The following is a 24,561-nucleotide window of genomic DNA, read 5'->3' as shown; positions in this document are numbered from 1 at the left end:
AATGTCTTAAGGAATAGAGCTTAAGTGGTTACATAAAATAAGGTGTTTGTGTTCATTATGTATTTATTAAGTTAAATGTCCTCAAATAAAAACTTTAATAATTTCTAGGTTTTTCCAAATTGATTTAAAGCTTTTTCACCATTTTTTATTTTCATTTTATTACAAAATGTGTGTGAAATGACCAGATCATTTGGTTTCTTTGTTTATTTACTATTTACATGGACTTTACAGTTACACTGAAGACCAAAGTTTTATTAGTTTTATTTCATCTTGAATCTTTGACAAAACTGCTGTTTGCCTTTTTCTTTATTACATTTCAATCCAAATGTTTTTATGTGAATGAAGAATGAACAATTTAATAAAAAAATGACAAAATATATCTTGCTTTATTTAATTACTGAAATATTGCATTTTCACTGTTAATGTTTAGTGACAAAGAATTATAAAACAGTAAAGAGTTCCTGTATGTATAATGTATGTATGTATCCTACTATAATTCCAGTAACCTCTGTCTGTCTGTCTGTAGTGGTGAGTGAAGCTACCCGGTTCTCCTCAGTGGCTGGACCAATTGCTCTGATTTTGCACACAGCCATTGACCATTACCATCTGAACTTAACTGTGAAGCCCGTTTTTCACTTTCATCAAATCTCAGCTTCTTATTAGCGTTTATGTGTCAAACAATGTCGCATCCCGGGTTGCCAGATCATGTGTGCATATCCCCCCACGGATGCGTCGACCGGGTATGGTCTAGTATGTATAAAATATGGAGCCTTTTTACCTTTAAATAACCTTTAAAGACTTATATGTATAATATATGGAGCCTGTTTACGTTTAAATCACTTTAATGAGTTGTATGTATAATATATGGAGCCTGTTTACGTTTAAATCACTTTAATGAGTTATATAAACATTAAAGAGTTGAATAAACATAAAACTACAGCAAACAAGGCAACTATGACTAGAGATGAGCAGCAGGTGGCAGCATTCACATACTCAGTACAAACAGGACAACTGAAGAGCAAAATCTACTTTATCTGTTTATTAACATGCATGACAGCACCCGAGATGACCTTTGACCTTTCAGGTTCATAAATGCATAAACAAATGAACAGTTTTGTTTTACAAACAACCAATAAGAAAGAATAACAATAACAACCAATAAGAAAGAATACAAAAATGATTATTTTCAAAGAATATATGGAGACAATGTTTTTGTTTTGTAATTTTGACACAAACATCAGAGTCGGTGTAGAAACAGCAATATTATAATACCATTATTAATAGCATTAATATTATAATACCATTATTAATAGTATTAATATTATAATACCATTATTAATAGCATTAATATTATAATACCATTATTAATAGTATTCATATTATAATACCATTATTAATAGCATTAATATTATAATACTATTATTAATAGTATTCATATTATAATACTATTATTAATAGTAATTAATATTATAATTCCATTAATAGCATTAATATTATAATATTAATATGCTGCCTTATGGAACCACATCTGACCTGCATTAAGATTTAAGTTTCAGTTTCATAACCTCAGCATTTCATTCATGAGAGAAATGAAAGACGTCAGACTTTTAGAGCATTCATTCACAATGAGGACATATCTATCCCTTTAGATGACATTTCTTACACCTTTATGAATATAAATTCATCATTTCATTCACTGTGTAATTCCCATCGTTAACGTCCCTGCACTCGCACCTGATTTTAATCAGAAATACATTGTTAGGCTGAAACGTTATTTAACTCTAGATGACGGCCAGACGGTGCGTTACTGTTTTTTAACTGAAACGGTACGTTAAAATATGAACCTGAAAACATGTAAACTGACGTAGTAACATAAACATGCTCCACACTGCCCCCTGCTGGCTACACACATAGCCTTCTCTGGCTAATGCTTTCCCATAGCCCAGGGGGATGAGACTTTATGATTGGTTCAGAAACATACAGGCTACAGTCTCAGACTTTCTGTCTTTCTTTAAAAAATGTGTGTAGAAAACGCATGATTTCATCTCATATCCATGAGTCTTAGGTTAGGCATAGACACAGGCTGACACGTCATGTGAAGTCCGGCTTAGCCTGGGTCTGGCAGAACCACGTCTCCTGGTCTTGTTATACATGTCCTTTATACGTCCAGCAGCCCATTGGTCTAGACCATGTGAGTCCAGCCCATTGGTCCAGACCCTGTGAGTCCAAACCCTATGAGTCCAGCCCATTGGTCCACTAGTCCTCCCCGGTCCTGCAGTACCACAGTTGTCCACTAGTTTAACCTGCAGTACCACAGTTGTCCACTAGTTGAACCTGCAGTACCACAGTTGTCCACTAGTTTAACCTGCAGTACCACAGTTGTCCACTAGTTTAACCTGCAGTACCACAGTTGTCCACTAGTTGAACCTGCAGTACCACAGTTGTCCACTAGTAGAACCTGCGGTACCACAGTTGTTCACTAGTTGAACCTGCAGTACCACAGTTGTCCACTAGTTGAACCTGCAGTACCACAGTTGTCCACTAGTAGAACCTGCAGTACCACAGTTGTCCACTAGTTTAACCTGCAGTACCACAGTTGTCCACTAGTTTAACCTGCAGTACCACAGTTGTCCACTAGTTTAACCTGTAGTACCACAGTTGTTCACTAGTTTAACCTGCAGTACCACAGTTGTCCACTAGTTTAACCTGCAGTACCACAGTTGTCCACTAGTTTAACCTGTAGTACCACAGTTGTTCACTAGTTTAACCTGCAGTACCACAGTTGTCCACTAGTTTAACCTGTAGTACCACAGTTGTCCACTAGTTTAACCTGTAGTACCACAGTTGTCCACTAGTTTAACCTGCAGTACCACAGTTGTCCACTAGTTTAACCTGTAGTACCACAGTTGTTCACTAGTTTAACCTGCGGTACCACAGTTGTCCACTAGTCCTCCCCGGTCCTGGGGGAGAGTGATGGTGCTACGAGGAGGTGAATAGGAGGAGGAGCAATAACAGCAGGGCAGCCAATAGGAGAGAGAGGCGGGGTGTGACCAGGAAACCACCTCCTGTGTTGTCGTCTGTCAGAAATGGTTCTGGTGACTCATAGATACTGTCATCTGCAAAGAAAATCAATAAATACTTTTAATATACTGATAAAAATACTCATAGATACTGTCATCTGCAAAGAAAATAAATAAATACTTTTAATATACTGATAAAAATACTCATAGATACTGTTATCTGCCAAAAATATATATAAATACTTAAAAATACTGATAAAAATACTTACTTGTTGGTTTGACGTAGATCTTCAACTTCAGACACGGAATCCCCACAAGGCTGGGATGAGGAGATGCTAAAACACACACACACACACACACACACACACACACACACACACACACACACACACACACACACACACACACACACACACACACACACACACAAAGGAGTTTTTACCAGCTTTTTTATTTTGATCGTTTGTTTACTTTTTGTTGGATCTGTTTTAGTGTTTTTGAACCAGAAACATTCAATAAAACCCTGACGCTGTGGATGAGCATGAAATACTTTACCTTCCTAACAGAGTATAAATACTTTAGCTATAACAGGACAGGTAGGTTATTGTGGCGTCCTGCCTCCTGTGTGTGTGTGTGTGTGTGTGTGTGTGTGTGTGTGTGTGTGTGTGTGTGTGTGTGTGTGTGTGTGTGTGTGTGTGTGTGTGTGTGTGTGTGTGTGTGTGTGCGTGCGTGCGTGCGTGCGTGCGTGCGTGCGTGCGTGCGTGCGTGCGTGCGTGCGTGCGTGTGTGGGGTGTGAGTGTGTGTGTGTGAGTGTGTGTGTGTGTGTGTGTGTGTGTGTGTGTGTGTGTGTGTGTGATGGACAGAGTGTATTGTTTCTATAGAAAGGAGTGTTTTGTTAGAAAGACAATAGATCAGAATGAATGAATGTTCAGATCAACGGCCCAGAACCGACCCGACCCGCTGCACAAAGAGAGCAGGGTTCAGACCGACCGCTGCACAAAGAGAGCAGGGCTCAGTGTATTAAACACTCCAACACTTATTTATCTTCACACTCTCCTCTCCTCTCCTCTCCTCTCCTCTCCTCGCTGATTGGCGACTGTCATTGGACAACACATGCCTGTACTGAATAAATCCTATAGGTTCACATTACAACACTAAGAGAGTGGGCGGAACCGGTGCATTCATCCAATCCAAGAGAAAATACCAAGAGAATAATATTGCAGGGGATTTTGGCAAAATAAGGTCTAGTCGTAGTCAGGGACGCAGAGAGCATTTGAGAACCAAGGGGGACACATCTTCTCCCTTTTATTTCGTATTTTTGTTACTTTAACACATCATCTACACAAAAAAGTGTAGATGTGTGGCAAAAAGGAAACGTCACAGCCGACGGGCTGCGCAGAACGCATGGATGAATATTTTTAGCAGAAAGACCTTCACATTTAACTATAGCCAGTGTTGGGAAAGTTCACTTAAAATATGAACTAGTTCAAAGTTCAGTTCATAATTCAAAATTTTGAACTAAAGTTCATGGTTCAAAAAATGAACTAGTTCAGTTCTTTTTCGTTCTTTTTTTTCAATATTTTTTTTTCTTCAATATATATATATATATATATATATATATATATATAATAGGGGTCTCTCTCTTGGCTAAGGGGTCCTTGACTTGAAAAATGTTGAATACCCAGGCTCAGGCCTGTGTTATTATATTATATGAATATAATCCAGGGTTATGCCCTTTGTAGCCATAATGTTTTAATAGCAGACCTACAAGCTCACAATGAGTTGCGTCCACGACGTGTTGTGAGATTGTATATCTGCTACTGTATTTTAGGCACGGGACACCGTCGTGCTGCAAAGTTTATATTAGGCGCAGCAGCAGCAGCAGCAGCAGAGAGAGAAAGAAAAGGCATCAATGGCGAAAAGTTGTGAAAAAGACTTTGTTTTAAACACAAGCAGTACACCCGGTCCCAGGCCAGCAACGTTGTTGTTGTTGTTGTTGTTCATGCGTGTGTGTAGCTAATACCGCGCAGAAGCTTTCTTTAATTACAAAATAATCTTGCGTCGGACTCGGAGACTCTGCTAGAAGAACAAACAGCTGTGGGTCATTATCACTCAACATGCTACAGTGACACAACAACTTATAAACGGACATTTATTTTATAAAGCTAAGTGTTGCTCCTCTTGCATTTTTAACCCGAGGGGCTATCTGTAATCACGGAGCTGCATTAGTCTGTAGTCTGCACTCTGCACGTAGATAAGACTGTTCACTCAGACTGCGCGCTGCGCAGATGAATGTTAGATACCGCCTTGCTTTTCTCTTTTTTGGCTGATGGTGCGTTCAAGACGCCTCGGAAACACAGAATAGGATGAAATACAACATTACAAACCGATGTAACAATGGAAATTTGGGACACTCTTGAACGAAGTTAAACTGTGAGAGAACGCCGTTCACAAACGCCAGAATGAACGCGTTCACGACAACGTTCATCTAGTGGATATACAGTACGTTCAGTTCACGTTCGCCCAAAATATGAACGAGTTCATGAACGATCGTTCATTGAACACATTCAGGCACAACACTGACTATAGCCGTATAGTATACTGATTCAATTCTGGACCGATTCTTAACATTTTAAATTCTCTATTTGCTGTGAAGGGTCTTCTTTCATGTGTATCAGTCATGATTGTTTCGCCATCAAACAATATCAAGCAAAAAGGAAACATCGGTCCTTCTTCTCTCCAGTCCATCGCGCAGCGCACCTCTCCATTCAGAAATGGAACCGTCGTCCTAAAACACCCTCGCCCCGGGACTAATCCGGCGGCCTCGGCGGGAAAAATGGGGCAGTGTGTCTTAGGACGAGCATTCCGTTTTCCACCCGGCTGCTGGGTTAAGGTTAGATGTGAGGGTTAGATGTGAGGGTTAAGGTTAGATGTGAGGGTTAGATGTGAGGGTTAGGGTTAGATGTGAGGGTTAGATGCGAGGGCTTTGCGGCCCTCACATCTAGTGAGTCACCTTTAGAGGTGTGTGTAACAGATTCACATCATCATCCTCTTTATTCTTGCCCACCTTGTATTGTTCCACGTTCTTCCCTATTTACTTGGCTGGTGTCTTCTTGGCTCAAAGTTAAGACAACATCGCTATTGCACCATCGTTCAAACTCCTCATCGTCTCTAAACATTTAGACTGTTATGACTTCTAAATAGTCAATTTCCTTCTCGTTCTGTAATGGTGTTCCTACAATATTGACATCATCATCGTTTTTTCCAGTGCCCACCTTGTATCGTTTCACTTCTCTGTTTACCTGGTTGGCATTTTCGTGGCTTTAAGTCAACAAACCAACGTACCATCGTACCGTCGTACCGCCGTACCGCCGTACCGCCGTACCGCCGTACCGCCGTACCACCGTACCACCGTACCATCGTACCACCGTACCACCGTACCACCGTACCACCGTACCATCGTACCACTGTACCACCGTACCATCGTACCATCGTACCATCGTACCACCGTACCATCGTACCATCCTACCTCCATTACCATTAGTAGTAATAGTAATAGTAGTAGTAGTAGTAGTAGTATAGTAGTATAGTAGTATAGTAGTAGTAGTATTGTAGTAGTATAATACTCACATATATAGTAATATTCATGTCCAGGTCTGAACTCGAAGCCCAGGGAGAACGGGGTGAACAGTTGGAATTTCTCAGAGAATTTGAGCGGTCCGTTGAGGCTGAGCGGCCGGTTACAATCCCAGCGTTTAAAGCCTCTCTTCCCCCGGTGGTCGCAGGAGGTATAGCCGTCATAGTTGACCATGTACAGGATGTAGGTCTCCATGCCGTCCACAGGGGGCAGCGCCGAGTCCTGGTAGTGAGGGCAGTAGATGTCCAGGTAGTCGTTGATGGACACTTCTACTGCTAGCTCGCCCTGGTGGAACCTGGGAGAGAGAGGGAGAGAGACGTGTTTATATTCATTAAAGGGATAGTCCACCGCACCTCAAGCCAGAATCAGGCTGTTCCGGTGCGTCTAATTTTTTAATTAGGTCACAGGGTGAAGTTTAAGGCATTCTGACAAACTGGAAGTAGCAAGGACAAACCGGAAGTGGTCATTGTTTATGTCTGTGGGACTACCCACCAAGTTTGTAGCATGCTGGGAACTGGAGCTATGGCTGTTTAAACCCCAGCCAATAGGAAAGCAGAGGGGGCAGGGCTTCAACAATTACAGCCCATCCCATACCACCAACCAATTTAGCCTTTAGCAGCATACTGGGAGCTTGAGTTATGGCTGTTTAACCCCCAGCCAATAGGAAAAACAGAGGTAGGTGCTCTTAGACGGCCAATAGGGACAGGCAGTAATTGCTTAAGCCCCGCCCCCTCTGTGTTCCCATTGGCTGGGCCTTTAACAGCCATAACTCTAGTTCCCAGCATGCTAAAGGCCCCAAACGTGGTGGGTGCTCTTAGACAGCAAATAGGGATGGCCTATAATTTGCTGATGCCCTGCCCCCTCTGTGTTCCCATTGGCTGGGGTTTAAACAGCCAGACCATTATCAGCACAACAGCAGCCTGGAAATCTAGTTCCAAAAAAATGCATTAAACTAACTAATATATATAATATATATTAATAGTGATAAATAATATATATTAATAGTGATAAATAATATATATTAATAGTGATATATAATATATATTAATGTATAATATATATGTATTATTAGTGATAAAGAAGTTTCACACGTTGAAATGAATGAAAACCACAAAACCTCAAATAGTTCTAAAGGTTCATTCACATGAAGACACTCACATTACCCTCACTTACTGTGTGTGTGTGTGTGTGTGTGTGTGTGTGTGTGTGTGTGTGTGTGTGTGTGTGTGTGTGTGTGTGTGTGTGTAACAGACACCATGCTCTACATGCAGGGTAACAACAGGATAACAAAGCGCTCAGTGTCTCCAGGCATTACTAACAGATGTCAGATAAAACACGACAAGTTCTCCAACAAAACTATCTGTCTGTCCATCGCTGCGGCAACCAGATACTCTGTGACTCACACACACACACACACACACACACACACACACACACACACACACACACACACACACACACAGGAAAAGACATGCTTTCCAGGACTGACTCTTTTTTGGAGTGGTCTGGACTACAGGTAAATAAAACCATCTAAATGTCTTTTATGAGAGGAGGAGCGGGGGCAATCGCTGGTATCACGCCAAATCAGACAAAATCCCAACATTTACAATAAACAATGTACCAATCAGAGTCCTTGCACGCCACAAAACATACAGCTACCTCGGCCATAAATGTAATATCGCTGGGGAGTCCACTCCAGACCTAATAAACTCCTCTCCTCTCCCACTGGTTATGAAGCTACAGGCGATTGGGCAGGTCGCCTTATCCAAAATACACCACCTCTCTTCTCTAACGTTCATATACCGAAAAAAGTACTGTATGACATTAACAACAAAACTGTACAGCGAGTGAGAGAATGGTTTGGTCTGAGCACACATACAACCCGTGACCTCATATTCCACAGTAAGCGAGAAGGAGGGCTGGGGGTAGCAGATATCGAATGGACATATATATCCACACGCCTTTCCCATCTATTAAACATGCTTAATAGTGACGATCAGACAGTCAGCTAGCCAGAGCATCGCTTATTCTCGACCTGGAGCGACGCAAGGTCCCAAAAATTAGCGACCTCCCCAGCGTCCTTGGGTTTAAAAAGAAGCCCAGTGGTGAATTGGACACCAACGCAGCCGGTTTTGGCGTAAACTCTGACTGGCCCGATCTGAAGGATCTGTGTAATTGGACTGATGTCCCTCTGGAGAGGAAAGGAGTGGACGACGAGACGGTGAGCGTCTCTGAGTCTGTGATCACTGACCTGTCAATCAACGCGCGCGCAACAGTAAGCCGCGACGGACCATCAAGCGCGCTCCCCACCATCGGCGCGCGCAAACACCTTCTAGCGCTGAGAGCGCAGCAGAGGAAGCAGCGATGGACAGGACTGTGGCTACAATTGCAGCACTCAATTCTTAAAAACGCAGCGATTGATGAGGAGATTCTCATCTTCACGGTAAAGGCACGCCTCCAAGTGCTGCCAACCAAACTGAATCTGTCCATCTGGTATCCCAATAAACATGACTCTTACTGCCTACACCATGGACAGTATCAGACCATAGAGTCCATGTCCCATATATTAAACGGCCGTAATGTTTACAAAGGACTGTACATAGACAGGCATGACAGAATTGTTGACATTATTACCAAAGATGTGTCACCCACGTTTGATTCCTCTGTTGTGTTTTACTAAAACTCCTGTGTGAAACCAGAAATGTTTCAATGCAATGACCCCCATGTATGTATGTGTGACCCCCATGTGTTTACCAATATAACTGCAGACACACCGGATGTCATTGTGATTGATGAGAACAGCAGAGAGGTTTTCCTATTGGAAGTTGGCTGTGCTTTTGATTCAAGTTTAGAGGAAGCTTTCCTTACTAAGCAAGTAAAATACCAGCCATTAGTACAAGCCATTATACATCTAGGCTATAAGTGTCAGCTCATTGTTTTTATATTTGGCAGCTTGGGCCATGATGTCCACAGGCTGGTGGTCAGGGGTCAGAGGTCATGATGTCCACAGGCTGGTGGTCAGAGGCTTGAGGATTATGAGGTTGTCCAAGTGTAATATAAGGCAAAGCAGCTTGATACATACTGCTCAATCTCCTCCATTAGAGGCAGTGGATCTATTTGGAGGAGAAGGTGCTTCCTGTACCCATAATGTTTCTCTGGTGTTGGTAACATGTCAGACTGAAGTGTATGACCTATGTTAACTGTGAATAAGTTCATGCGCATTTGTTGTCATTAGAAAGTGGGTCACAGACACTTTGGGGTCGGGGGTCACTGGGACTCCAAACACTTCCTACTGCGTTCCTATTAGTCACCCCTGACAACACACACACACACACACACACACACACACACACACACACACACACACACACACACACACACACACACACACACACACACACACACACACACACACACACACACACACACACACACACACGAACGGTCAATAATGATCAGAAACACAGAGACCTGGGGCTTATTTGATTTAAGTCAAATCCAGGTTTGACAAAGTCTGGTCCGTACAGCCTGGTTTATTCCGTTCCATGAAGCCAAGCCAGGCTGTGTTGAGCCAGGATAATGAAGCCAGGCTGTGTCGAGCCAGGATAATGAAGCCAGGCCGTTGAGATATATATATATATATATATATATATATATATATATATATATATATATATATATATATATATATATATATATATATATATATATATATATATATATATATATATATATATATATATATATGTATGTGAGATATTTTTTATAATCTAAAAACAGAGAGTGACAATGACATCACATGAGTCATTGTGAAACAATTATGATTCATGGTCACACACTATTTCAGTAATACAAATAAATTGATTATATCTTATTGTATTTATTTCATTTTATTTGAATGCAGGGTCATTAAAATGAGTCCATATACAAACACATGTGTTGAATTAACTGTGGAAAAACTTGAAGATCAAGGCACTGGATTAAGTAAGCTTGGCTGTTAGCCTGGTCCCTACCAGGCTAACTTCACAGCTACATTTCCATGGTAACTAAGGTAGGATTGTGTCAATTTTCTTTCGTGAAATCGAGTCATGGATAACTTTATCCAGGGTGAACTGGCTAAGCTAATCTGGCAAGATAATTCAGCTCTCATGAAACCGATTCATCGCTAATCCTGGCTAAATTAAGCCAGGATAGGTGTTAAATCCAGGCTTAACCCCTAATTCTGCTTTCGTGAAATAGGCCCCTGATGGTAAATGTATACTAATGTATCATAGGGTCTTATTGACAATGTTACTTTGCTAACAAACTGCCCACAAAACGTTCATTATTATATTATTATATTTCCCCTTCAATAATACCAATTGGTATTGTGTTTTATATCATTTTTATCGTTGATTAGTCACCTTTACAACGAGGTACAGCTTGTAAGGATCTGGCATTAGTGGAATGAGCAACACAGATAAACGTGTGGGTAGCGCCAACAAAATAATTGCCAAAATCCCCCAATATGCTTCTGTTGGTACTTGTTTTGAGCGACCTGCCAGCACACACCTGCTGAGAGGTGTGTGTCAGTCACGTGTGTGTAAATGGTTCCAGGGCTGACACCACATAATGTCACTCTGTATAACAGAACAGCAGCTTCACTTGTCCTGTTGCATCATGGGTCTTATCCTGAAGGGACAATCGTGGCATCTTTCCATGAGGTCAGTGTTGCTGCTTGGAGCATCAACACTAACTCAACAAAGTGTCAGAACCCATGTTCAGGTGTCAGTCAGTCACTCACCTCTCAGCAGGTGTGTGCTGGCAGGTCGCTCAAAACGAGAGTAATTACCAACAGAAGCATATTGGGTGATTTTGGCAATTATTTTGCTGGCGCTACCCACACGTTTATCTGTGTTGCTCATTCCACGAATGCCCGATCCTTACAAGCTGTACCTCGTTGTAAAGGTGACTAATCAACGATAAAAATGATATAAACACAATACCACTTGGTATTATTAAATGGTAGATATAATCGACCGAAGTTACGTTTCCGAAACCTTTTATGGGCAGTTTAGTTATATACATGTAGGCAAGGTTAGTTTGGTGTGAAGCTTCTCTCTCTCTCTCTCTCTCTCTCTCTCTCTCTCTCTCTCTCTCTGTCTCTCTCTCTAGGGCAGACAGTGTTATTCTTTCATCTTTTCTACTCAGAGCTTTACAATAGAGAACACCATGCAATTAGTCAGGGTTAAATATCACTCACACACACTCTCACACACTCACACACACTCTCACACACACACACACACACACGCACACGCACACGCACACACACTCACACACACACACACACACACACACACACACACACACACACACAAACACAGTATAATCAGTCAGACAGTCAGACAGACAAGACAGACAGACAGACAGACAGACAGACAGACAGGCAGGCAGGCAGACAGGCAGGCAGGCAGGCAGGCAGGCAGGCAGGCAGGCAGGCAGGCAGGCAGGCAGGCAGACAGACAGACAGACAGACAGACAGACAGACAGACAGGTTGCTGAGAGTTGAGGTTGCTGGGTGTAACATGAGGCTCTAATCCTCTGATATGTGAGTGTGTTGCTCAAGGGCAAACCAACGTATTCGTCTCATTCCCTTTCCTGGAATTTCCCCGGTGACTTAAAGGGATATTTCACTTTCTTTTTAAAGAATCATTTTATGGTCTACTCAGGCTTTAGGAATCACCTGATTCAGTATTTAGATATTTGATATTCATTTTATCAGACACGCCCCCTTCCTATACAAACCCATTGTAACTTCCAACTCCATTTTAACCATCAGAAACACTGGTGACTCATCCTGCCCTTCTAATACGTGAGGAGAACCTTTTTTCATTTTGTTTTATATATCTTTTTTAAAATGAAAAAAATGTTATACAGTAAAATAAAATGAAAATAAATGAAAAAAGAAAGGGGGCGTGTCTGATCAAATGAATATCAAATGTCTAAATACTGAATCAACTAAAAAACAGTCTGGGGTGAAATATCCCTTTAACTTAATCTAACGTTACAATTCACTTCACTATTAAACCAGATAAATAGTTCAATTAGTTCAGTTTATGTCTTTTATTTATTTGTTTGCTTATAAATGAAATCTTCTAAAAGCATTTTTTTATTGATAAAAAAACATATCTCTCAGTTAGGCTCTAGAACTATGGTGCTAGGTCATCTCTATGGGTGCTAGGTGTTCTCTATGGGTGCTAGGTCATCTCTATGGGTGCTAGGTGTTCTCTATGGGTGCTAGGTCATCTCTATGGATTGTTATTCAGCATGACGACCCACAATGCAGTGCAATGTGGGAACCTATCCCAGAATGCTTTGCTGCACAGAGGACATGACAGAACATTAATGTTCACATTACTACTTCTACCAGACGTAACCATGGTTACCACACACACACACACACACACACACACACACACACACACACACACACACACACACACACACACACACACACACACACACACACACACACACACACACACACACACACACACAGCAGGTGAGCATTTAGTTCTTAAAGGCAGATAATTAATGGTCAGGCTTAACAATGGACAGCCCTCCCCTGTCAGGACCCCTGACAGCTACTGTGGAAATCAGGGGCCCTGATCAGAGCTTGTAGATCTGATATTTTTTAGCATGCGACCAAGTGTAAAATCTGCCATTACGACGCCATCATCAAGGCAGCGCCAAAACACATTAAAACTAAAATACGACTAAAACTAGACTAACAGTCAAACTAAAATATGACTAAAACTAGACTAACAGTAAAACTAAAATATGACTAAAACTAGACTAACAGTAAAACTAAAATATGACTAAAACTAGACTAACAGTCAAACTAAAATATGACTAAAACTAGACTAACAGTCAAACTAAAATATGACTAAAACTAGACTAACAGTCAAACTAAAATATGACTAAAACTAGACTAACAGTAAAACTAAAATATGACTAAAACTAGACTAACAGTAAAACTAAAATATGACTAAAACTAGACTAACAGTAAAACTAAAATATGACTAAAACTAGACTAACAGTAAAACTAAAATATGACTAAAACTAGACTAACAGTAAAACTAAAATATGACTAAAACTAGACTAACAGTAAAACTAAAATATGACTAAAACTAGACTAACAGTAAAACTAAAATATGACTAAAACTAGACTAACAGTCAAACAAAAATATGACTAAAACTAGACTAACAGTAAAACTAAAATATGACTAAAACTAGACTAACAGTAAAACTAAAATATGACTAAAACTAGACTAACAGTCAAACTAAAATATGACTAAAACTAGACTAACAGTCAAACTAAAATATGACTAAAACTAGACTAACAGTCAAACTAAAATATGACTAAAACTAGACTAACAGTCAAACTAAAATATGACTAAAACTAGACTAACAGTCAAACTAAAATATGACTAAAACTAGACTAACAGTCAAACTAAAATATGACTAAAACTAGACTAACAGTAAAACTAAAATATGACTAAAACTAGACTAACAGTAAAACTAAAATATGACTAAAACTAGACTAACAGTAAAACTAAAATATGACTAAAACTAGACTAACAGTCAAACTAAAATATGACTAAAACTAGACTAACAGTCAAACTAAAATATGACTAAAACTAGACTAACAGTAAAACTAAATGGAATTCTATTCAAAAGAGCCTAAAGAGACTAAATTAAATCAACACAAGCTCCTCCTTCTCAGATCAGCTGACACACACAGGGAGGATGTAGGAACCAAGGCCTTAGCCTTAGTTAACAACCACACAGTCTTATGCAAATACATTGTCATTTAGATTACATTACATTAGATTACATTACATTATATTACATTGTCATTTAGATTACATTACATTACATTACATTACATTAGATTACATTACATTAGAGAGAAAATAGTAAATTATAGTTTTATTCAACAAAATATTACGACACTTATAATAACACACACACACACACACACACACACACACACACACACACACACACACACACACACACACACACACACACACATACACACACACACACACACACACACACCAGGCCTCAGAGTGTGTCATGGTGTGATTGACAGCTGTGGAACCTCCCTTCTTTTCTTTTCTTTTCTTTTCTTTTCTTTTCTTTTCTTTTCTTTTCTTTTCTTTTCTTTTCTTGTATTTAATCCTGCAGCTGGTTGAAGGTTTGGGTTTGTTGGATTAACGTCTGTCTGTCTGTCTGTCTGTCTGTCTGTCTGTCTGTCTGTCTGTCTGTCTGTCTGTCTGTCTGTCTGTTTGCCTGTCTGCCTGTCTGCCTGTCTGTCTGCCTGTCTGCCTGGCTGTCTGCCTGCCTGTCTGTCTGTCTGTCTGTCTGTCTGTCTGTCTGTCTGTCTGTCTGTCTGCCTGTCTGTGGGACAGGTCCGTGTTGATCACATGACTATAGAGATATTGTGTCTTGATCACATGACTATAGAGATATTGTGTCTTGATCACATGACTATAGAGATATATTGTTATAATATTATGTTTGGACAAAATCTGTAGGAGTCATATAAAAAAACAGGCCTATGAAAACTTTAGGGCGTTCTGCTCTGGCATCCAGGGTGTGTGTGTGTGTGTGTGTGTGTGTGTGTGTGTGTGTGTGTGTGTGTGTGTGTGTGTGTGTGTGTGTGTGTGTGTGTGTGTGCGCGCGTGCGTGTGTGCGTGTGCACTGTTTCAATAGGGCCAATGGTGCCGGAGATTAGCTGCTCACAGAAGGACGGACGGACAGACGGACAGATAGGGTGTAAAACATAGTCTGGATCATATGCCTTCGGCCTGGCGGAGATAATCAGTGCAGATTTAGTAAAAAAATCTGATCTACAAGCTCACAACGCGTCAATACAGATCGGCTATTTTCACTATTTTAAAATGTTTTTCACAATAATAAAGAATGCTTTACAATGTGCGAGTCTTCTCTATATTATATATGTATTTAACAGTATATTATATATGTATTTAACAGTATATTATATATGTATTTAACAGTATATTATATATGTATTTAACAGTATATTATATATGTATTTAACAGTATATTATATATGTATTTAACAGTATATATGAGTTGTATATAACAGTATCTGTATGTTTTATGAGTTGTATACATTTTATTTATCAGATATAACAGATATAGATAATATTATATTATAATAACAGATATAGATATAATATCTGTATGTTTTCTATGAGTTGCTTCCATCAACGTGTGTGAGGCATTGAATGTAGGTCACACATTAAAATGCATGAGCAACACACACACACACACACACACACACACACACACACACACACACACACACACACACACACACACACACACACACACACACACACACACACACACACACACACACACACACACACACACACACAAAAGCATGATGTAGCAGCATTTACACACAGAAACCCAGCCTGAACACAGAACTGCACAGACAGACAGACAGACAGACAGACAGACAGACAGACAGACAGACAGACAGACATATATATATATATATATATAGTGAAAATAGCCGATCTGTATCGACGCGTTGTGAGCTTGTAGATCAGATATTTTCACTATTTTAAAATGTTTTTCAAAAATGCCACATGAGATTATAGGAATAAGGCAATGTGTTTGTTTGGTTATTGTAAATGTCTGATAAATGTAAATATCAAACAGGATGCATTTATTCTGTTCAGAATTTGGGCCAAAACACAATATATTATTATTATTATTATTAGAATCAGTAGTACTAGGCCTGTTAATAATAATAATAATAAGGGTAATAATAATAATAATATATATTATTATATATCGCCTATTGGTGATAAAATATTAGTAGCAGTAGAACGTCTACAAATGTATTTAGAGGACAAATCTATTTGTATTTGATTTGAAGATGTGAATGATAAACATTTATATAAAGCCTTTATCTAAAAGTGCTTTACAATGTGCATCACACACACACACACACACACACACACACACACACACACACACACACACACACACACACACACACACACACACACACACACACACACACACACACATGCTCAGGTGTCAGTCACACACCTGTCAGCACTTGAGGCTCAAAACGAGAGTGAATACCAACAGAAGAATGTGCACATTGTTTGGGGGGGGGGGGTCTTTAGATATAAAATACCAAGTGGTATTAATGAAGAGAAGAAAGTGTGTGTGTGTGTGTGTGTGTCCTGAGCATGACGTTAAACTGCCCCGTTGTAACTACCAACGTCAATGTAGTCGGTGCAGTGGATGTAACTTCTGTAGACTATGTAGCTTACATACAAGAAGACTCTTCTCACTGTGGTCTATCTATGTCAGTGGTTCTCAAACTTTTTCATGTCAAGGACCCCCAAATAGACACTTATTAGCCCGCGGACCCCCATTTCAAAAGATATGCCAGGGACCCCCATAAGAGAAGATTTTTTACGGCTCTAGCAGTGATTCTCAACCATTTTAATTTCAAGGACCCCCAGTTTGACATGCATTAGGGGGCTACGGGCCCCCATTTAATGGCATTTCTATCTCTTGGACCCCATTTTATATTGTAAAATCTATGTTAATTTAACTCTGAGAGTGTACAAATGGAACCAAATGGACCCGTTAGGGTCCATTTGGTTCCATTTGGTTCCATTTGTACACTCTCAGAGTTACAGACCCATAAGGGTCCATTTGGTGCCTAATCTATCATTTAGCTGAGGACCCCCTGGAACTCCCTCAAGGACCTTTGAGAACCAATGATCTATGTATCTTACATACAAGAAGACTCTTCTCACCGTGCTCCAAGCAGCAACACTGCCCTCATGGAAAGATGCCACGTTTGTCCCTTCAGGATGAGGCCTGTGCAATAGGGCAAGTGAAGCTGGTGTTCCGTTACGCAGAGTGACAGCATTATTTGGTGTCAGCCCTGGAACCATTTACAAACTTAGGACCAAGTTCTGTGAGACTGGTGAAGACAAAGGAAGACAACAACCCAAGACCCCTTGCTTCACTGAGGTGAAGCAAGGGTTCAGGGGTCAGGTGCCAGTCACACACCTGTGACTGGCACACACCTGCCTGCAAATGGTACCAGGGCTGACATCAAATAATGCGTAATCTGCATAACGGAACACCAGTTTCACTTGCCCTATTGCATCCTGAAGGGACAAACGTGGCATCTTTCCATGGGGGAAGTGTTACTGCTTGGAGCATACACACTCCAACTCAACAAAGTTGCAGAACCCATGTTCAGGTGCCAGTCACTCACCTGTGACTACTGGCACACACCTCTCAGCAGGTGTGTGCGAAGCATATTTGGGGATTTTTTTTGGAGGCGCTACCCACATGTTTAGCTGTGTTGCTCATTTCACGAATCCCCCATCCTTACAACAAGCTGTACCTCCTTGTAAAGGTGACTAATGAACGATAAAAAAAATGATATAAAACACAATACCAATTGGTATTATTGAAGGGGAGAAATAATTGACCGAAGTTAAGTTTCCAAACTTTTTTTGAGCAGTTATGTATATACACATTCTTTCACACTTAAAAGCTAATAAGAAGCTGAGATTTGATGAAATTGAAAAACGGGCTTCACAGTTAAGTTCAGATGGTAATGGTCAATGGCTGTGTGCAAAATCAGAGCAATTGCTCCAGCCAGTGAGGAGAACCGGGTAGCTTCACCACAGACACCACTACAGACAGAGGTTACTCAAATTATAGGAGGATATATATATATATATATATAGTATATCTAATGGTACTATAGTGTATCTCTTACCTAGTGTACCTATGGTACATATATATGGTAGTATAGAGTATATATATATATATATATATATATATATATATATATATATATATATATATATATATATATATATATAGTAATCTTACCTGGTGTTGGTACTGTTCCAGTACACAGCGAAGCGGTCTGAAACCTCTATTCCCAGTCCTTCCAGAACATGAACCCATGAGCAACACAGCAGAACCAGCAGAACCAGCATCTCCATGAGATTAAAGTTGATGATTCTTCATCAGTTTTCTGTTCATTGATCCATGAAGGGCCTGATTATCAATAACTTATAAACTCATCAACTAACTCACAAACTAACTTATAAACTAACTTATAAAGTCATCAACATCAAACATCTGGTTCTGGATCAATAAGTGATCAATAATAAACAAAGTTCTTCATGTTGATTATGGATCCATTGTGTTACAGTTATAACACTCCTTTAGATCCATGGTTTACTTCTTACTCCTGATGAACAATCTTCATCCAGACCTGTTTTATTCTTATTGAAGCAGAGGTTCTGTTGATGAGCTTCAGACTTTACTTTATGATCCTGTTCCTCTGCTTCTATGAAGGCTCTGAAGGTTCTGAAGGTTCTAGTGAAGGTTCTAGTTAAAGGACTGAAGGTTCTAGTGAAGGTTCTGGTGAATCGGTTCGTCTCTCCGGCGGTTAGAAAACAAAGTTCCTGCGGGGATTCAGACGCTCATTTGCGGGCTTTCGTTCTGCGTTGAGCCGCTGGAGGAGAAGAGGAGAAAAGAGGAGAAAAGAGGAGAGGAGAAAAGAGGAGAAAAGAGGAGAGGAGAAAAGAGGAGAGGAGAAAAGAGGAGATGAGAAGAGCAGAGGAGAAGACAGGACAGAACGCGCACGCACGTCGCGCACGAGGCGATTTAGATTTTTTAGTTTCTTTTGTTGCTTCAGTTGAAGATTCTCTCTCTCTCTCCTCCTGCACATGGTCGAGCTGATCTGACCCCTCCCCTCCAAACACACACACACACACACACACACACACACACACACACACACACACACACACACACACACACACACACACACACACACACACACACACACACACACACAGGGAGAGAGAGAGAGAGAGAGAGAGAGAGAGAGAGAGAGAGAGAGAGAGAGAGAGAGAGAGAGAGAGAGAGAGGTTGATAGAATGTATATTGTTATGTTTTGTTAGAGTGTTAAACAGCTCTATATTGTGATGTAATCACACAACATAAATGTTCAGGTTGGGATACAATGTCCAATCAGGAGAGAGAACTCATACAGGATAAACAAGTGATGGAGAAGCAAACCTGAGCACTGTCAATCCAACTGAACATTTATTTTATGTTTATTACAGAGACTCTGTTAGTGAACAAACACTGTATAGTAATGATTACTATCACAATATAGAGCTATCTAACACTGTTACTGAACAAACACTCTATAGTAATGATTACTATCACAATATAGATCTATTTAACACTGTTAGTGAACAAACACTGTATAGTAATGATTACTATCACAATATAGAGCTATCTAACACTGTTAGTGAACAAACACTCTATAGTAATGATTACTATCACAATATAGAGCTATCTATTGCAACTCACTCTTCACCTGCCTCAATAAAACAACCATGAACCGCCTCCAGCAAATTCAGAATGCTGCTGCCAGACTTTTGACCAGGTCTAGCAGAAGGTGCCACATCACCCCAGTCCTGGCCTCTTTACACTGGCTCCCTGTACATTTTAGGGTCCATTTTAAGGTCCTGGTGCTCACCTACAGAGCTTTACATGGTCAGGCCCCGAAATATATAACCGACCTGGTCCCACGTTATGTGCCAGGGAGGTCCCTTAGGTCTGCTGAAGAGGGTCTGCTAATAACTCCCAACACAAACCTTATTACAAAAGGTGACAGAGCCTTTCGGGCTGTGGCTGCCAAGCTTTGGAATGCGCTTCCACATGCCTTGAGATTTGCAGCCTCTGTGGACATTTTCAAGAACAATCTTAAAACCCTTTTATTTGAACAAGCTTTTGCAAATGTTATTTGATTTTATGTCTCCATTGCATCACTATTTGTTGTATACTTGAGATTATTGTACAGGCTTTTTACTGTTCTACTTATTTTTAATACCTTGTTCTGTTTTTATTCTCTATTGTGAAGCACATTGTGAGCCATCTCTGTGAGAAGTGCTATATAAATAAAATGTACTTACTTACTTACTTATTTAACACTGTTACTGAACAAACACTCTGTAGTAATGATTACTATCACAATATAGATCTATTTAACACTGTTACTGAACACAAACTATATTCTATTAAATCAAATTCAAAGGAGCTTTATTGGCATGAGTATGTTTACATTAATGCCAAAGCAAGTGTCATAATAATTACTCCATCTCCCATCCCATCCCATCCCTCCTCTCTCTCTCTCTCTCTCTCTCTCTCTCTCTCTCTCTCTCTCTCTCTCTCTCTCTCTCTCTCTCTCTCTCTCTCTCTCTCTCTCTCTGCAACACTTTGCTGCCATCTAGTGGTTTATTAGAGTTTATACAACTAATCCACCTGATCAATAAATCATTATTATATTCTTCATGCCCCTGTGATTGTGTGCTCGAGCACATTATAGCCAGTGATGCTATGCTCATTTGAGAAGTGGTTGCACTCTCTATTTTAATGACGTGACACGCACGTCGCTTAACACCTACAGTACAGGTCACACAATGGACAATTGATATGCATATAGGCTAATTCCTATGTTAATGTACCGCGTGAGTCGGGAGCCTTTGTAAACTTTGATGAAGTGTGAATTTAAAGTAGTTTTAAATCTATGCGTGTGCCTGCACGTCCCCCTGGCCAAATAAGTGGTTGCACGGCGTGCAACCGCGTCCACTGAGCATTGCACCCCTGATTATAGCTATTGTCATTTATTTCTATCTTCTCTGCAAAGGTTTGGCACCTTAAACTACTCCTACATACTTTAACTACTCCTACATACTTTAACTACTCCTACATACTTTAACTACTCCTAGTATGTTTACAACACTTCACAAACATCTGACTCGGTTCATTTGGTTGTATTCAACGGCCCTTGTCGCCCTCGTGTGGACAAAATGAGTAAATACAAGTTTAAGTCGTCAATAAATAACTCTAATCATTAAAATATTAAACACGAGATGACGCAACATGGCGCTGGTTTCTACATGAAGCTGTTCAAATCTACAAGCTCACAATGAGACTCATTGTGAGCTTGTAGATCAGCTATTTTCGGCACGCGACACCGTCGTAGTATTTGTATTGTAAGCCTTAAAGCGGTTGTATTTTTTTTTTTTTTAAATGAGCGGAAGCACTCGCGTTGTGTTCTGTGTGAGGCTTGACACGGCATGTGTTTTATTTTGAAGAGAAAACGGAAGCATTCATGTCGCATTCTATGTGAAGCGTGACACTTAGGTGTGCGGGAAATGTAGTCCTTTCTAGTGTAGTTCTTCTAGTCATATGGTGGCTGGAAAATGTAGTTCATTAAATGTAGTCCATATAGCTACCCATGTTGGTGTATGGGAAATGTAGTAGTCGATTGTAGTTTTTCTAGCCACCCATGGTGGATGGAACATGTAGTTCTTAACTGTAGTCCTTATGGCCACTGTTTATGTGCAGCTAGCGGCTAGCTAGCAGCTAGCAGCTGCTTTATGCTCATAACAAACTAACAAACCAATGAGTGGAGGAGGAATTAACAATACAAATCATCATCTTATTATGATGATGCTCTTTGTAAAATGATTAAATGGACTAAATATCTATAAATAGTGTTTGTTGAGTCACTGCGTCATAGTTATAAATAATATACTTAGAGTAGACGAGACATAGAGACGAGAGTAGAGTTTGTCCACTAGAGGGCGACACAGTCCGTAGAATAACATTAGAGGCGTCATAACCTCTGGTTTTTATTCTATTCTGTTGTTTCAGGATGAAAATGTGTCACGATGACAAGATATTGTTGCATAAAATCTAAACTATTAAATAGTAATACTGTTGCATAAAATGTAAACTATTAATAGTTTACATTTTATGCAACACTATTACTATTTAATTAAATAGTAATAGTGTTGCATAAAATGTAAAGTATTAAATAGTAATAGTGTTGCATAAAATGTAAAGTATTAAATAGTAATAGTGTTGCATAGTAGTGTGTATATCTGTCTGTTCTTAAATGTCATCATGATGTGAGTGTGTGGGAACTCATTTTAAATAAAACATTGTGCTTTTATGAGCGATCCAGTTTAGAGGACCTTGTACCTTGTTCAAGTGGTTAATATAATATACAAAAACTCATAAATAGAGCAGTGGTTCTCAAACCTTTTCGTGTCAAGGACCCCCAAAATTGCTGCGGACCCTCTGTCTCCAAAAATATTTATCTATGACAGGATTTTTCAAAAATAGCAGATCTACAAGCTCACAGCACGTCACGAAGTGCAATGAATGAACTATATCTGCTATTTTTGAATAGCCAAAGTATAAAATATTGTTAAAGTGGTTAAAATAATTGCTGGGGACCCCTGGTACCCCCTCCTACGTACTTTAACTACTCCTACATACTTTAACTACTCCTACATACTTTAACTACTCCTACATACTTTCACTTAGAAACTCCATTCAAACTGTAAAAAAAAAATCCAGTTTACTGTGGACATGCTTGTACTTTTCTTTTTGAAATATTTAACTTTAAACACCCCAAAAAGTCTATGGGAAAGCCAATGTTATTTCTAGTGGGGAGAGAGAAGGACAGAGTGTTATCGTAAAGTCACTGTGGACACATGTTTTACACTGTCTACAGATATTTATTTTACACCAAGTTCACACAGGTCTGCTCTCCAAAGATCTAAGATGTGTGATGTATACATGTTTAGTTAAGACCATGAATATAAACCCATGTACCTATACACTCAATCAGTAGCAGCAGGTGCTACCTAATCTGCCATTGGCTGCTCAGTGGTGCTGCAAAGTAACTAAGTATATTTACTCTTTTTGTCTGTTAAATGAGAGGATCTCATAATGTATGTTTAACTTATTCTCTGTTAAATGAGAGGATCTCATAATGTATGTTTAACTTATTCTCTGTTAAATGAGAGGATCTCATAATGTATGTTTAACTTATTCTCTGTTAAATGAAAGGATCTCATAATGTATGTTTAACTTATTCTCTGTTAAATGAGAGGATCTCATAATGTATGTTTAACTTATTCTCTGTTAAATGAAAGGATCTCATAATGTATGTTTAACTTATTGTCTGTTAAATGAGAGGATCTCATAATGTATGTTTAAATTATTCTCTGTTAAATGAGAGGATCTCATAATGTATGTTTAACTTATTGTCTGTTAAATGAGAGGATCTCATAATGTATGTTTAACTTATTCTCTGTTAAATGAGAGGATCTCATAATGTATGTTTAACTTATTCTCTGTTAAATGAGAGGATCTCATAATGTATGTTTAACTTATTGTCTGTTAAATGAGAGGATCTCATAATGTATGTTTAACTTATTCTCTGTTAAATGAGAGGATCTCATAATGTATGTTTAACTTATTCTCTGTTAAATGAGAGGATCTCATAATGTATGTTTAACTTATTGTCTGTTAAATGAGAGGATCTCATAATGTATGTTTAACTTATTCTCTGTTAAATGAGAGGATCTCATAATGTATGTTTAACTTATTCTCTGTTAAATGAGAGGATCTCATAATGTATGTTTAACTTATTGTCTGTTAAATGAGAGGATCTCATAATGTATGTTTAACTTATTGTCTGTTAAATGAGAGGATCTCATAATGTATGTTTAACTTATTCTCTGTTAAATGAGAGGATCTCATAATGTATGTTTAACTTATTCTCTGTTAAATGAGAGGATCTCATAATGTATGTTTAACTTATTGTCTGTTAAATGAAAGGATCTCATAATGTATGTTTAACATATTGTCTGTTAAATGAGAGGATCTCATAATGTATGTTTAACTTATTGTCTGTTAAATGAAAGGATCTCATAATGTATGTTT

General features: G+C 39.3%; 1 protein-coding gene across 1 annotated transcript; it reads right to left on the bottom strand.

Moving 5' to 3' along the window:
• Positions 1–2,947: 2,947 nt before the first annotated feature.
• On the bottom strand, positions 2,948–18,828 carry LOC311051863 (ephrin-A2-like). The gene is made up of 4 exons (XM_084066541.1): positions 18,622–18,828; positions 6,651–6,952; positions 3,290–3,355; positions 2,948–3,116 (listed from the first exon to the last, which is right to left on the bottom strand). The coding sequence occupies exons 1-4, from the start codon at positions 18,735–18,737 to the stop codon at positions 2,980–2,982; spliced, it is 621 nt and encodes a 206-aa protein (XP_083922667.1). The 5' UTR covers positions 18,738–18,828; the 3' UTR covers positions 2,948–2,979.
• Between the last annotated feature and the right edge of the window lie 5,733 nt (positions 18,829–24,561).

The sequence above is a fragment of the Gymnoscopelus microlampas genome (assembly GCF_963454915.1).
Source record: "Gymnoscopelus microlampas genome assembly, chromosome: 9".
NCBI lineage: Eukaryota > Metazoa > Chordata > Actinopteri > Myctophiformes > Myctophidae > Gymnoscopelus > Gymnoscopelus microlampas.
This window is presented reverse-complemented; position numbering and strand designations above follow the sequence as displayed.